Source organism: Amphibalanus amphitrite, unplaced genomic scaffold, assembly GCF_019059575.1.
Source record: "Amphibalanus amphitrite isolate SeventyFive unplaced genomic scaffold, NRLGWU_Aamphi_draft 001114F_arrow, whole genome shotgun sequence".
NCBI lineage: Eukaryota > Metazoa > Arthropoda > Thecostraca > Balanomorpha > Balanidae > Amphibalanus > Amphibalanus amphitrite.
Genome location: NW_024882608.1, coordinates 222,123 through 238,226, shown reverse-complemented (window position 1 = coordinate 238,226; position 16,104 = coordinate 222,123). Strand labels below are relative to the sequence as shown.

Below are 16,104 nucleotides of genomic sequence, written 5' to 3'. Positions count from 1 at the left end.
TAGGTCCAAATTTTTTACTTCAGAAGATGTCAAATTGATGGGAGAAAAGGTACTGAAAGTTTCGCCTTCCTATCCCTAAGCGTTCGGGAGCTATCGCAAATACTCGCCAGGGGGGCGAAAAACGCCCCCCCCCCCCGGGCCCGCGAGGGTTAAGCCACGATCAAGAGTCGGTGTCGCTAAGCCCGTATCGTTAATTTGTGGTTCTTCCGTGTCTCTCTCGGCAGGTGAGCTGCCCTGGCAGGCGGTCATCTACTACAGGAACGGAACCTTCGTCTGTGGCGGCACCCTCATCAGCGAGCGGCACGTGGTGACGGCCGCACACTGCCTCTCCTAGTGAGTACCAGGACCCGGCGACTGGCTTGACTTCGACGTGTTCATCATGCAATATTGCCCTGCTACGATACTGCCTTCTATTGACGGCCACCCATTGCCTCTCCTAACCCGCGCCCCACTGGGGTCTGCGTATAATGCGTCCCACTGGGGGGGGGGCCTCTTCATAGCCCCCCCCCCCCCCCTCCTACGAAACTACTGGGCCGATCGTTAATACTCAAACGGCGTCTGATAGCCCCGGAAAAAAACTGTCGAGCCAAACCTAATTTCATTGACCTCGAGGTCACCGATGACGTCACAGGTCAGGTCAAAGTAAAAATTATTAGCATTTTGGCTTGTTCACATTTTGGGCTCTGGCCGCCGTCTTACATGTCAGATCAGGTTCACTTTTGGTTACACACTCGTGAACAGATAGTACTTCACTCGTGAACAGATGCAACTTTGGTACCCTGAGGGTACAACTTGTACTTTGAATTTTAGGTCAGGGTCAGGTCATCACAGGTCACGGAAATATTATATCATGCGTCGTTCACGTGACGCATGTTTTATGGTTCATTTACGCCATAAATTTCGAATTGTACGTCGTTTTGTGCCATTCCAGGTCATTTTGTGTTGAATTTAGCTTAGGTCAGGTCACTTTCAGGTCAAAAAAGGTCAATTTTTGAAGTTAAATTTTTCAACAAAAAAATGTGTCTATTGGAAGCAGTTTAAGCTCAGAAACACGATGGTGCTTTTTATATATGTGTAAGATGTCAAAAACTTACTATAAAAATGATTTGAAAAATTTATAATTGTGAATTTTTTGCAATAATCAATAATGCGCATAACTTGGCCATTTTTTAAGATATTTAGCTAAAACTTGCTAGAATAAATCATAAGCATGTGTTCTATCACATATATTCCGTTTTTCGAAAAGTCAAAAAGTTTTTGAGAAAAATAAAAAGATAAAAATTTCGAATTTTATTGTATATAATTTTCAAAATTTTCAAAAATTTTGAAAAACCGAGAAAGCAATTTGATAGCGCAGTCTATTCTTAGTCCTCTCATGCAAAGAAATTGGATCTAGCTTAAAAATGAGCTCTTGGGAGCGATTGCCGTGGTTCAAGGTTTTGCGTCGAAATCGGCCGAACATGACGTCACTCTGACGTCATTTCTGGCCGGCCAATGGTAGCTACGAAGTTTATATTTTGTTACAAGGTGTCCAATTGATGCAGCCGAAGGTACTGAAAGTTTGGCGTTGATACGTCAAGCGGTTTGGAAGTTATTGCAGAAAAACGGGAGGCGGGGGGCTATGAATAGCCCCCCCCCAGTGGGGCGCGGGCTAATCACTTAGTCAGTATCGGCGACCGAGGAGACTGTTCTTATAGAAAATAGGTAAGGAAGTATGTTTGCCAACAACGCAATATTACCGTGCGTTGGGTCGTTTTATTAGTTTTAACCCTCGCATGTGTAGGGGGGGGGGGTCGGATGGACCCCCCCATGGTTTTTCGCGAATAACTCGCGTAAAAAGCGGCCGATCGCGACGAAACTTTCAGTACCCTCTCATTGATTAATTTTACACCTACCCTGAAAATTTCATGACCCTGACCCAAATGACCTTTGACCTGTGACCTCTTTTCCGAGACCATGTTTGGCCGGAATCGCGATTCCGCGTATGTCGGCTGGCATTAGCCGCGCGTTTGCAAGCTTTTCGTGGTTTCAAACGTTCAAACATGTGATTTGATGTTGCTCCCATGCATTAGAATGGGTGTCAAGGTCACCTGAAGGTCAGGTCAGGTCATTGACCTTTGGTGACCTCGGGTGACCTCGGTTCACTTTTTCGAGTTTTACATGTTTCTAGGCTAGTTTTTGGAGCTGAATTCGAATTTAGCAACCATTTGAACATTTACGAAGTAGTTTTGATGCCTTTGTAACATGTTACGAAGCTGTCAGAGGCGGTTGACACGTACTACGAATACCCGTCACAGCCCCTACTGGTTGACCTGACCTGACCTGACCCGACCTGGTCTAAATGCTTAAAGACATCATCTGTGATCAAAACTAACACGATATTCGTGATCAGCACCCCGAAAAACCCCTTAGCAGCCACACTTTACGACTTTCTAATAGGTCCCGATTTTCCCGACTTTGGGTCATTGACCTGACCTGGAAGGTCAACCAATGACCTAGGTCCTTAAATTTGGGTATCATCGGCTTCCTCTCGTCACGGGCAACACGCTCGTTTTTTCCGCGAAGCTCTAGCTCGATCAGGGGCCAAACGGCAAGGGGGAGGTCCAACCGACCCCCCCCCCCCCCCTACACATTAGAAGCTGGCAAACGCCGCACACATGCGAGGGTTAAACCTCTGACAGACATGTAACTGCATGAATCAGAACAGCGCATTCCTCGCCTCAGTTCGTCAAAATGTTGTCGCATTCAGCAAAAGCTCTTCAATTTGATCGACTTGGCTTGCATTTTTGCGCTATACAGCACATCATTGGCGGTGCCACTAACCACTCGCAAGATATTGCTGTAGGGGAGAGTGGTGCAGGAGGCCCCCCCTTAAGCTCAGTTGCTATTTTTAGACAACTGATAATATTTAAGAGCTAACGTGTGCATGCGCTGTGAGCATGCATCATTTTCCCATACATATTTGCATTCAAAATGAATCTAGGGGGTACACAAACCGTAAACTTTAACATTTTGGAAAAAGTTGCAAAAGGGCCTCTTACACTATGGGTATGGTAAGACGCCCCCCCCCCCTCGGGCGTTTAACAAGGCAAGTCGACTTGTAAAAGACGTTTTGCGAACACAGCTGCAAGGCCTTTTATTTCGAAAAGCTAAGCAAATACGGTGTTATCGAAACCAATAACACTTCCAAAGCGCTCGAACAATGCGAAAACTAGCACAACCAAACGCTGATGACCAACGAAAATTGTACCTATTACCTCTAGAAAAAGAAACAGAAAAAAGAAACAAAAACAAACTCCTTGAAAAAAGAATGCCACGCCTGCCGCAGGTGCAGGCGTTTTAGCATCGGGGGCGTTTTTATCGGGGGGGCGTTTTATAATCCTCGAGGGGAGGGCCTCTTAAAAAAATGCAGTGTTTTAACGTCACAATATTTATGGTTTATGAGACATTTGCAGCGCACCAGAACATGGTCTATTCTGAAGCTAACATGTGACAATTTCGATGAGATAAGATTGCATTTGATAGTCATTGTTTTTTTCAGATATATAAGGGTGATAAAGATGCATATATCTAGCAAGTAAAGGGGCAAAAACAGAAACAGGCTTACCAAAAGTCGCTGCGACGCACCTGATACCTCAGGTTTCGTGAGTTGTTGTTTCAAGAGGGCTTCTGCTTTACAAGAACATTAAAAAATAAATAACATTATTGGTTTGGTAAAAAAAGCGAAGGGGCCTCTTACCGACCCTGGGCGTCTTACACGGATCTCCCCTATATATTGTAATATTAGTGCACTTATTCATCAAATTACTTATAAAGTATTTGTGACAGCTATCTTTGTAGAAGATGTAGAAGGAAAGATCTGGGCAACACTTTGGTAGACTCTATTCAGGTCTAGCGGTCCACGACGACTCAACGGTACACGAACGCACACAACATTTATACAGGGGCATCACGTCATATCACGTCATCAATCATTCATCCCATTGGCTCCCCGTCACATCATTCTTCCCAGTACTACTGACACAATGCCTCGGGCAACCCCTCCAGTCACACACTGATCAGGTTCACTCTACAGTCACTCCATACGGCATGATTCATTCACACTCACATGACCGCTGACTACACCTCCACCTGATTATCAGTAATCATCATCATTATTCATCATCAACATCAATACATTCGCTTGGCACACTCTGTCCATACAGCTCTTCCGGGGCTGTTCTCACACGTGTACTACGCCGCAGTACGGTTTGGCCATTCCGTTCTCGTTGGGCTTCCGTAACCTCACTCTGAGCGTCCTCCCGTGCACCGCTGAACGTCTCACTCGGAACGTCAGCTGCATCTTCACTCGTCTCCACCGGTGCTCCCGTATCGGGCGGCTCGGGAGGCGGGGGGTCAGTGTCCTGTCCCGTCCCCGACACCGAACCAGACGGCTTCTCGTGCAGCCGCAGCGTCCTGATCTCTGATAGGCAGTCTTCAGGTTCGGACTCACAGTCACTCATACTGTCTGTGTCGCCAACCTCCTCAAACCGTCGTCGGACGCAGCGCACATGCCACGGGGCACCATCCACCTCCACCAGTGGTGCCGGTAACAGTCGGGTCACCACGTCCCGCCGCGACACGTCCGTGCACCGCGTCGGCTGACCTCGGCGGCGTATCCACACGGCGTCACCGACCCGGAACGCTTTGCGTGCACTCTGGATGCCATCGTCCACTTCGGACACCGCTCGGCCGGGTTCATCGATGTTCAGTGGGAGGTCGTGGCCAGCGCGCTGGAAGACAGCCGCTGCAGGAGCGCTGCTAGGATGCATCCCGTCACGAGGCGTGGCGTTATAGCGGTGCACTGCTTCCCCGATTGTACAGCCTTGTCGGGCTGCAATCACCTTGACTGTCCGATGGTGGCGCTCGACGATGCCGTTGCCGCCCGCCTCGTGCACCGCCCGGAAGCGCAGCCGGACGCCCCACCGCGCGGCGAATGCCGCCATCCGGCGGCTGCGGAACTCCGTGGCGTTGTCCAGCAGAAGCTCTGCAGGCGCGCCTCTTTCCAGGAAGATGTTTTCCAGCTGGTTCGTCACCTCAGCCGCATCTGACCGGCGCAGTAGTCGCCAAATTCCATACCGGGATGGTCCACAATCAATAACAGTTAGATAGGACCGTTCCCGGTAGTGCGTAACGTCGATCGCCAGCCGTTCCCACGTCAGCGGCACACTCAGTGACCCTTGCTGCCAACGTACCGGTGCTGGGTCAATGGACTGGCACACATCACACTGTTGGATCACGGCGCGCACTGCCGACCGGGTGGCACGGGCGTCTTCATTCCGCCGCACGTACCAGAGGGTCCGACGGACTCCCTGATGTCCAGTACTCTCGTGCACTGCGCGTATCCGTGCGGGGTCGACATCCGGCCGTGGGTCCGCGATTGCTGCGGCAGCCACCGGCCGTGCGGTAGGCTCTGGGTCCGGTGTTTGGAGCCACTCCTTTGGCACACGAGTCAGTGCATCCGCCAGGTTGTCTGCGGACTTCACCAGGACGACTGTCAGCCTCAGGTTGAACTCCTCCACCAGCTGACGGATGACGTCGATCCTCCGGCGGATGAGCATCTCCCCGTGTGCCTTCGTCCGCAGGCGCGAGCGGCCGGTCAGGGCGTCATCGATCCATTTGTGGACCGTAGCCGAGTCCGTACAGAGATCGATGATGGTGATGCCCCAGGCGATCGCCATGTTCACGCCGCTGAGCGCCGCGTCCAGTTCAGCCATGTTTATGTGCATCGCCGCCTTCGACTCAGGCCGCAGCCAGCTCGCATCCTCCACGACGCCACCCTCGGGGTCCTCCAGGACGACACCGGCAGCGATAGAGCTAGCGTCCGTCCAGACCACCAACTTGTTCCCCTTCAGCCGCCATGGGCCTCGAGCCGGGTCACTGTCGTTCAGTCGGGCCACGACATGATCGACCTGCCCGCGCAGCCCCACATCCTCTGTTGGGTCGTCCCATCCTGCTGTTAGAGCATTGACGCGCCGTTTGAGCCACGCGGCCGCTGGTCGCAGCCATCCCACCACTGGCAGATGGGACACCAGCTGACCACACCAAGCAAACACAGCCCGACGCGTCAGCACTTCCGGGGGCGCCGGCACTGGGTTGTCACGACGCCAGCACAGCTCTCCAGCGACCGCACTCACCCGCAGTCCGAGCAGCCGTGCTCCCTCCGCCGCCCGCTCCGGCGGCTTGCAGTCCAGCCTGTCCAGGCCGTACCGGGCGAAGTGCTCCACCACGTGGTCCGCGCTGACGATTTCTTCGTCCACCAGGAGATCGTCCACATAAGGCAGCACTCCTCGGGCCACCACTTCATCCTGGAGCAGGACGGCTCGTACCACGGCCTTCATGACAGCCGGTGCGATGCTCAGGCCGAATCCGATGCGAGTCAGGCAGTATCTCTGACCTCGCACCTCCACCGTCTGGTACGGTCGCAGCCGCCGATCCAACCGGAGCTGAAGGTACGCCTTCCGCAAGTCCACTACAGCAATGCGAGCGCCATGCCGCCGCCAGCGACGAAGCTGATCGGCGCAAACGTCCGCATCTGCAGTGTGTGCGATTATGTGACCATTCAGCTCACGGTAGTCCAGGACAGGCCTCACCTTGTCCTGATTTGGCTGCGGGACCGCCATCAGAGGAATTAAACCTCGGACTGGGCCATCCACCCGCTCGTCGTACGGCTGCAGCCATCCTTCCCGGATCCACAGCTCCAGCTCGGCGTCATATGCTGGTCGAGCTTCCGGCGGCACGGCATACTGGGCGACCTGGTTGTGCAGATACTCCGGGCCTTCCCCATCTGCCCACTTCCATGCCACCGTCCACTCTCCAGTTTGTGCCTCGAACCGGGCCGAGAAGTCTGCTGCATCCAGCGCCAGCCCCTGGGGGTCGACCTCAGCCGCCGCCGCCGCACAGATCCGCACGTCTGTCGGCGTCCTCAGGCTGATGCCACCTAGGGCCGTGATGCCCGACATGCCCAGCACCATGTCCACTCCCAATGGACGATCAGGCACAACAAAGGCTGCGAGCGTCACTCGTTTGCCTTGGCACTCCATGGTGACTTTGGCCGTCCCACTACACCGCAACGACCCACCGTTCACAGTCCTCATCATCACCGTCCGCGGTGTCCACTGCTCACAACAATCCTTGTGCACGAGCGTGTCTGTGCAACCAGTGTCCACCAATACACGCCGCTCACGACCGTCTACCTTGCTCTGGATCACAGGGAGGACGCGATCTATTGCTCCGGGGACAGTGCTCGCGCTGACACGTCCCCCGAGGCGTTTGGGCAGGCCGCGGCGAGATGACCCTCAGTCCCACACGTCCAGCAGCGTCTGGGACGAGGTGGGCGCTTCGGTCGCTGCCGCCGCTGCAGATCATTGTGAACCGCCGCCACAGCTTGCGTCTGGTCATTACCAAGCACCGCCCGCGCGCGGGCGACTGTGCTCTCCAGACTGAGTTGCTCTGACCTGGTTCCTGCTCGGATTGTGTCCGCCACGGACGCCGGCAGACCGTTGACGAAGGCAGCTACCAGCTGTCGGTCCGTCACGCCGCCGAACAGTGCAGCATAGCGGCGCAGACTCGCCAGGAAGACATCAGCGCTCTCCCCCGGCTCTAGCCGACGTGCGACGAATGCTGTGTGAGCCGCGAAGTCGTCCATGGTGAACGCCTTAAACAAGGCGTCTCGTGTCGCCGTTGCTGACCGGCGGTCCACCGCGGACAGCTGTGACCACACGGCGAAAGCACCACCTTTCAGCCGCATGGGCAACACCTCCGCCGCCGACACACCGCGGTACTCACAGAGCAGTGACGCCTGCGTGTGCCATTCGACGACGTCGCCGCTCCCGTCGTACTCGTCGATGAGGCGAGGATCGAGTCCAGCTCCGATCCGGACCTGCTCAGATCCCTGCACCACAGCGCCCGTCTCTGTCGGTGTGTCCATGATAACGCCGAAATAGCTTGTAGAAGATGTAGAAGGAAAGATCTGGGCAACACTTTGGTAGACTCTATTCAGGTCTAGCGGTCCACGACGACTCAACGGTACACGAACGCACACAACATTTATACAGGGGCATCACGTCATATCACGTCATCAATCATTCATCCCATTGGCTCCCCGTCACATCATTCTTCCCAGTACTACTGACACAATGCCTCGGGCAACCCCTCCAGTCACACACTGATCAGGTTCACTCTACAGTCACTCCATACGGCATGATTCATTCACACTCACATGACCGCTGACTACAATCTTATATGACGTTTTCAGACAGGCATTCGTAACACAAATTGGTCAGATGTCACTAGACAGGTCACGCGAACTGCCGACCTGGATTGTGGGGACAGTTCTACGTCACTCACGGCAATAAAGCCATCATTCTAGCGTAAGCATATCCATTCATCATGACCTTAAACAGCTTTTTTAGCAGTAATAGGGTATTACAGGTGGTATATCGGTGATGTCACATCGGGCGAGCAAGTCTCCTGTTTTATGAGCAGTATTAACTTTCATTGCAGAGATGCTGCAATGCCACGATAAAGTGCCTATTGCAGAAGATGAGTCACGTTTCCTTGATTATTGCACAATTAATGACCACGTTTTATTGAGTAAGTACAATCTTAGAAGAAAGGACATAAAACAAACCAAAACTACGTTCGCCCTTTCATCTTGCAATAAATCAATCACGTAGCACGTCATCATTATCGATCAGATAAAAGGCATTATCGAAGTATTTTACGGTAAAATTCATAAAACTTGTAAGACTGGACAGAGGACGCACAGCTGTGACGACAAAATGCGAGGAATTGCGAGAGGTGATTCATCCTTCCCACCATCGCGCCTTACCAGTTCGGTAGTGGCTGTTAGCTGAGAATCTGTGACTGAGCCGACCTTGTCTGTAGCTTAGCTGACTCAGCGAGGCGTGGGTGACAGTAAGGGCGTCACAAGGTCCCTCCCACGTGGCGGATGAGGGTGATAGGATGTGGACAGACGGCACGATCGCTGAGATGGACAAAGTTGGAGCCGGTAGATATTTGTAGCTTGGCATCGCTCATCTTCAGGAACGCCCGGACATGTGGCTAGGTAATGCAATGCAGATTTGCAGTGATGCGTACGTTTTCGACTTTCCTGACTGCGTGTCTGTAAGAATGAAAGCGGCATAAGATCGGTGGAGACGGCGCAGATGCCGATCCGGCTGAGGTTTATCCGTAGATCCAACAAAATATATTATGTGTCTGTCTCAGTGCAGGTGTCTCTTTCCTGCAATATCCGCCCGACGGAGGTACTGGTCCGGCTGGGGGAGTGCCATTTGGTGTGGTGTGTTTCTATGAAAATTCTCTATGTCTGTATGTGATCGTGTTTTCTCCTGCAGTATCCGCCCGACGGAGGTACTGGTCCGACTGGGCGAGTACCAGCTGTTCTCTGAGAGTGAGCCGCTGCCCTACCAGGACATCGACGTCGCCGTCATACACATGAATGAAGGTCAGCCTTGTGTGATCTGACGGGGTCGACAAAACTAAAATTTGAAACAAAATTATAGCCTTTGCTGTCACTTCGTGTTATCTTACGTCATAGAGGCATCGTGTTCCATTAGTGATCACTGTGTTGACGCAAATTTTAAATATTGCCGATATTATATCGTAACTGAGCTGCTAATGTGAATAGATTGCTATGAAATGATCTCACTAATTCTTTTGCTGATTAAATCATCTACTTTTGAGCACGGAAATACACACATTACGACTGCTATAATTGACCCACTCAAATGCGTCGTGTCATCAATCGCCTGCTATCTCTAACCTAACTACTATGCCACCCTAGTTGACGGCTACGATTGCAATGAGACCCAAACTCCGTCTCTCTCACCGTCAGGTTTCCGCCAGGGCCCGCTGTTCGAGGATGCGGCTGTGATGGAGCTGTCCTCCCCCGCGGTGCTGGATTCCCACGTGCAGCCCATTTGTCTACCGAAACCGGGGCAGAACTTCAACGGACGTCGCTGCGTCGCGTCCGGGTGGGGCAAACAGGGCTTTGACGGTGAGGAAAGGCAGCAGCAGCGATTGTAAATCGACATCGATCGACCGATCGATGTCTCGTAGGATTTGTTAGCTATTTAGTGTTAACTAAAAAAGCTACGAACATTATCGATCACTCGTTCGTCTCTTTTAGGCCAGCGCTAAGTTATCCTAGTTAGATAAGAGACGTTTGCTGATCGCATTTTGGATCAGTGTCAGTGGCGTATCCAGGATCTTGAAAAGGGGGAGGCCAAACCTGCTCAAGGGGCCCCACCCTTACTTAGGGGCCCCAGTAGTGGCGTACTTAACCCACGCCCATGTGCGGTTCTTTGCCTTTTTCACCCATATGAGGGAGCCTTTTTAGGCACACTCGGCAATCTAAAAAAGAAAAGAAAAACGTGAAAAAAGCCATTGGTATCGATAGCTCTGCATGTAGTGTACGATTTATTTCAGCAGTAGGCATACAGTTTTTTTTTTTTGCTTTGGTCGTCGCCAGGGCCACTAAAGATTATCAAAACCAAATGTTTTGTCATTTCTTTACGATTGTAACATTTTTCAAAGGGCAGATGATGTCAATCTCTTAGTGGCTTGTGCTGTTTGAGGGCTGATACCCTTAACTTTGAAGGGCCCGACTCTGGTTGAGCTCTGATCTAGACTCTGATGGCCCTAGTCCACATTGGCCTCACTCCGACCTCTGAAGGCTCATTCTGGCCTCTGAAAGCCCCACACCGGCAACAGAGTGAACCTCGCTGGCCTCCGGGTCCCATAATGGCCTCAGGAGACCCATGCTATGGCTGACCTCATAGGGCCCCCGCTGGCTCTTGGGAGTCTTTGAGTCAGTCTGACGACCTTATGCCGCTCTCGAACCCACGCCGGTCTCTAGAAGCCCATGATGCCCCCTGAGGGTCCCACGCCGGCCTTTAAGGGCCACTCCTACCTCAGGGGGCCAAAACATGCATAAGTCCTGAAAAGTGGCTGCCAAGGCCCTCGAGGTGGCCTCTAATGGCCCGACACCAGCCTATGAAGGCCCGCGCTGGCTTCTGAGGGCCCAGTACCAGACTCTGAAGTCTGAAGTCAGATGACAGATGGTCCCACGCTGGCCTCAGATGGTTCACGCTGGTCACAGAGTGCCTTACACTGGCCTAAAAGGGCTTCACATTGTCTTCAGAGGGCCCCAAGCTAGTATCGGTGGCCAATGGGCCTCAGTCTGACCTAAGAAGGCCCCATGTCGCTGAACTTAAAAGATCCCACGCTGGACATAGACGGCCCCATGCTAGACATAGAGGGTCCCACACCAGGGCCTCCTCTAACATGTTAACTGGGGGGGCCGCGGCCCCCCCCCAGTCATGCCGCTTCCCCCCCCCAGTGGAGCTGAAATGGCTTCACTGGGGGGGCCACGCAGTTAAGCAAATATCGTAGAAAAACGAGGAACTTTCACTATAAGCTTACCAAACAAACAATCCAGATTATCTCAACCGATCACCACGTTACTAATTTTAGTTTCCTTATATCGCTGGTTTCTTATCTACAGGGTTTCTTTTACAGATCCGCCTCGGATGAGCCGCGGAATGAGGGCAGACAATGCAGATTTTATAATCGAACGCCGACTGAAGCCCGAACGGGGCATCACTTTGAGAAGGAAACAGCCCAACTGGAACGGTCGCCCTCTATAGTCTCAATCAGTCAAGCGCTTATGGTTCAACACGGAGAAGTATTATGTTTTTTCGGGAGACGGGTTTATTCTTGAACAGGAAATTTTCCTACGGTCAAATTAGAGTGCAGCTGAGCTTTATAGCACGATATAAAAGTTTTTTTTCCAGTGTTTGGGCTAGCGGCGATAAGCCCTCTCACTTATTGAGGGGTATGATAGACCCCACCCCTAGTTTTTTTTTTTTGCGAATAACTCGCATAAAAAGCGGCCCAGCGTGGCAAAAGTTTTAGTAGGTATCCTCGTGATTACTTCAATTCTACACATTTCCTGAAAATGTAATTACCCTGTTCCCTGACCCTCATTCTCATTGACCTGTGGCCTGTTTCTTGAGTCATTTTCAGGCAAGTAGCTTTTTAGGATGGTAAGCTGTTTTTAGGCAGGTAGCTGTTGGTTTCCAGCGTTTGGGAAATCGATACCTAAGACCTCTCACTTTCTGCAGTCGGTTAGATTCCTTACGCACTGCTGTGCCGTTTGATACTTTTTTTTTAATAAAGGCATTTTATTTCATTTTCGGAAAGCCGGAAATTTTCTTCGATTTCGGACGCTGCGGGGGATATTTACCCCAAATGTCACCCTGCCCGTGCCGGTCCGGATCCACCGGTATAGGGTCAGGTGGCCTACTATTTCTTTATTTTTTCAAAATAATATAAATAAATATATAATATAAATAAATAAAATAATAAATAGATAAATAAATAAATAAATAAATATATAAATATATAAATAAAAATAATGGCATTAGGGCTGTGACGAAAAATGAGTGGCCTAAATCCGATGAGAAAACCGGATTTGGGGGTACCCCAGGTTTGGGTTCTGAGCCTCTGCCCCCCCCCCCCCCCCCCAGTGAAAATTCCTTAGAGGAGGCCCTGTCCCATACTGGCCTTAGAAGGCCCCACACTGGCCTTAGAGACCCCACAATGGCCTTAGAAGGCCCCACGCTGGCCTTAGAGGGCTGAGCGCTGGCTCCTTGGGGCTCTACACCAGCGTCAAAGGATCCCACGCTCGAGTCTAAGCTTCTTTAGGGCCGCCAAAGCGACCTCTGAGGGCCCACGCTAGCCTCTGGGGGCTCGGCCTTAGCCTCAGAGGGCCTATGAGGGCCAGCAAATGACATTTTAAGATAGTTTGACGCAGTTTGACTTTATTTATGCTTGGGCCAGTACTTTAAATGAGGCCCTGAAGGTCGTTTCTCTTGGGACACTCAAGCAGGCACGTACCCAGGATTTCGCCCAGGAGGGGGCCACCTGCTCTCAAAGGGACCCACGGGCCACCCGGATGCCGCTGTCAACCAAGGCAGGGGCATATCCAGAACCTTTCGATGAGAAGATTGGGCACATTGGGTCCGGTCCCCCTTGCAGACGGGCCCCTCTGCCCGTCTGTCTGTCTGTCTGTCTGTCTGTCTGTCTGTCTGTCTGTCTGTCTGTCTGTCTGTCTGTCTGTCTGTCTGTCTGAGCCCTGAGAAAATGTGCAAAATTGGCAGGTAAAAATATAATTTTTGCTCAAGAAGTATGCATAAAATGCACGGTATTTTATGAGGAAGTGAAGCGAGCGAGCGCCTCACAGTCACCTGTGCTAGTCCCCCAGAGGTGTCGGTGAAAGGCCCTCAGATGCGCTGGTGTGGGGTCCTCACAGGCGCCGTTGTGGGGGCCTTTGGGCTTAGAGACACTGGTGGGGGCCATCACTTTGGCATGTGTGGGGCCCTGAAAGTTACTGGTGGCCCTTCATAGGCCGGCAAGGGACCCTCAGAGGTCGGTGAGAGGCCCTCAGAGTCACTGGCAAGTGACCGTCAGCTGTGCTGCTTAGGGCCCTCGGAGGCGCCGGTGTGGGGGCTCTCAGAGCCGCCGAAAAGTAGGCACTGGTGTGGGGCCCTTAGAGGTGGCAGTGGAGGCCCTCGCAGGCGCCGTTGTGAGGGCCCTCAGAAACACCGGTGTGGGCCGTGGGGCCATAGCAAACGGGTATGGGCCCTTACAGCTGATCCCTTATTGGCCGGCAAGAGCCCTCAGGGCCGGCAAGGTCACTCAGAACCTGGCGTGAGGCCCTTCTGGAGATAAGTGTGGCTACACAAGAGCCCATGGGGTGTTCTCACAAGCCCTGTGGTCTCCTTTTCAGTTAAAGCGTTGCCAGCGCGGGCCCTCTGCCGCCAATTGGCACCGCAGGGCCTCTCGGGTCCGAGGGCACCCTAAACCCTATACTGGACACGTGCCCCCTCGCCCCTGGCCATACCATTGAATCCGAGTGATCACGGGCCGTTCAGGTACCTAATCAGGGGCCTCTCAGGTGACCAGGGCCTTTCAATTGACCAAGGGTCTTTCAATTGACCAGGGGCCCACCAGGTGACCAGGGGACCCTCTGATAACCAGATGACGGTTATACTAGGGGCTCCACGGGTAACTAAGGGCCTTTATGTGACTGCAGCGGCCCTTCATATTACCAGGTACTCCCCAGTTAAATGGGCCCTTCAGGTGACCATGGTTTCTTCAGATCACTGGTCAGGGGTCACCCAGGGGATCAGGGGCCCCTCAGGTAGCTAGGGGCCCTTAGATAACTAGGGGCCCCTCAGGTAACCAGGGCCCCTCAGATAACCATGGGCCCTCATATACCAAGAGGCCCCACTGGTAACCAGAGGCCTTTCAGATAATCAGGGGCTCTCAGGCAATCACGGGCCCCTTAGGTAATCAGGGGCCCCTCAGGTAAGCAGCGGCCCCCAGGACACCAGGGGCCCTCAGGTAATCATGGGCCCCTCAGATAGCCATGAGCCCCTCAGATAGCCATGGGCCCCTCAGATAACCAGGGCCGTCGGGCCCCGTAGCCAGGGGCCCCTCAGGTAACCAGGAGTCCTTCAGATAACCAGGGACCAGTCAGGCAACCAAGGCCCCCTCAGATAACCAGGGGCCCCTCAGATAACCAGGGGCTCCTCAGATAACCAGGGGCCCCTCAGATAACCATGGGCCCTCACAGATAACCAAGGGCCCCTCAGATAACCAGGGACCCCTCAGGTGACCAAGGGGACCCTCAGGTAACCAGGGCACCCCTCAGGGCCCCCATGGCCCCCCTTGGGTACGTCACTGCACTCAAGTGACCCAAAGGGCCCACTTGCATGTTTGATGCCAAAGGGGGAGGCCATGGCCTCTTGGCCTCCCCCCTGGATACGCCACTGATCAGTGTGCTCTGTGCAATTCGTTAGAATTGACGTTTTGTTTCGTTTATGATGTTTATACAGTCTTAATTATTTTGTGCTCTTATGCTCCATTTTGTGCTTTTTAGCCGGTGCTCCGTCCATTCTGAAGAAGGTAGAACTTCCAGTCGTCAATAGCGAGCTGTGTGAGTCCAGTCTGAAGGCCACCAGACTGGGCAGCTTCTTCAGACTCCACCGGAGCTTCGTCTGTGCCGGAGGAGAAAGTGGCATCAATGCCTGTCAGGTGAGGGTGGTGATCGATGGGGACGGGGTCAGGAAGTCTGACTCGCATATTGAATATCTTGCAAAAACTATACCTTTCACTTAATCAGATACCTTGTCACGTAAAACGTGGGCTACATTGATCGCCTCCTTCTTGAAATGCTGTCTGCTGGATGTGGCCTCTAGACATCGAGCATTACCGCTGCGCTAGTTTCTTGAAATTGTAAGCACACCTGCGTTCGCTCTCGATTCCCTCCCAGCCCCTCCCGCTGATCAGTCAGTGTGTGACATTGAGTGACGCCGCTCTCCTGTGTGTTCCAGGGGGACGGCGGCGGCCCGCTTGCCTGTCTCGTGGACGGCTCGTACGTTCTGGCCGGCATCACCTCCTGGTCGGTGGAGTGTGGCAGGCCCGACTCTCCTCCGGCCGTGTTTGCCAGCTCCGTCCACGTCCTCGACTTCATCCAGAGGAGTATTGGAGCTGCCAGTGCACCGAGCGGCAGCGACAGCAGCATCCGCCGAGGGAACAGGCCCGACCGGAGCGCTACCTACGGCCGGTAGAGAGCAGCGCTAGTTATGTACCTGTGTTTCAGATGGCAGCACATGCACCTGCCACCGAGGGCATGTGCTGCGCTCGGGGAACGCTGTGTCGGGTGAATGCTATGTTGGAAGTCTGTCGGTGCTTCTAATGATGTGTTGCAAATGGTGTCAGCGAATAATCAGGGAGGAATAAAGGGTGCTTGTGGATGATGTTTTGAACACGCGAGGGTGCACGGCTACTGGCTTTTTAACACGCACCTGACTAGGATCCCCTTTTTCCATACCGTAAGTGAGTGTGGGATGGCGCTCTGCAGAGCAGAGGAGGGGGCTCCAGCCAGCCCTTCCAACCTTTGAAGCTACTGGGCGGTGGTCAAAATTCAAGCGGCCTTTGGTAGCGCCGGAAAACAACCATCGAATGGACCCT

General features: G+C 52.9%; 1 protein-coding gene across 1 annotated transcript; it reads left to right on the top strand.

Moving 5' to 3' along the window:
• Positions 1-224: 224 nt before the first annotated feature.
• On the top strand, positions 225-15,885 carry LOC122370252 (phenoloxidase-activating factor 2-like; the record flags this gene model as incomplete). Its single annotated transcript, XM_043345698.1, has 5 exons — positions 225-333; positions 9,399-9,508; positions 9,899-10,060; positions 15,011-15,165; positions 15,465-15,885. Coding segments are annotated over 5 exons (773 nt in total), but the record flags the coding sequence as incomplete, so codon positions are not given.
• Between the last annotated feature and the right edge of the window lie 219 nt (positions 15,886-16,104).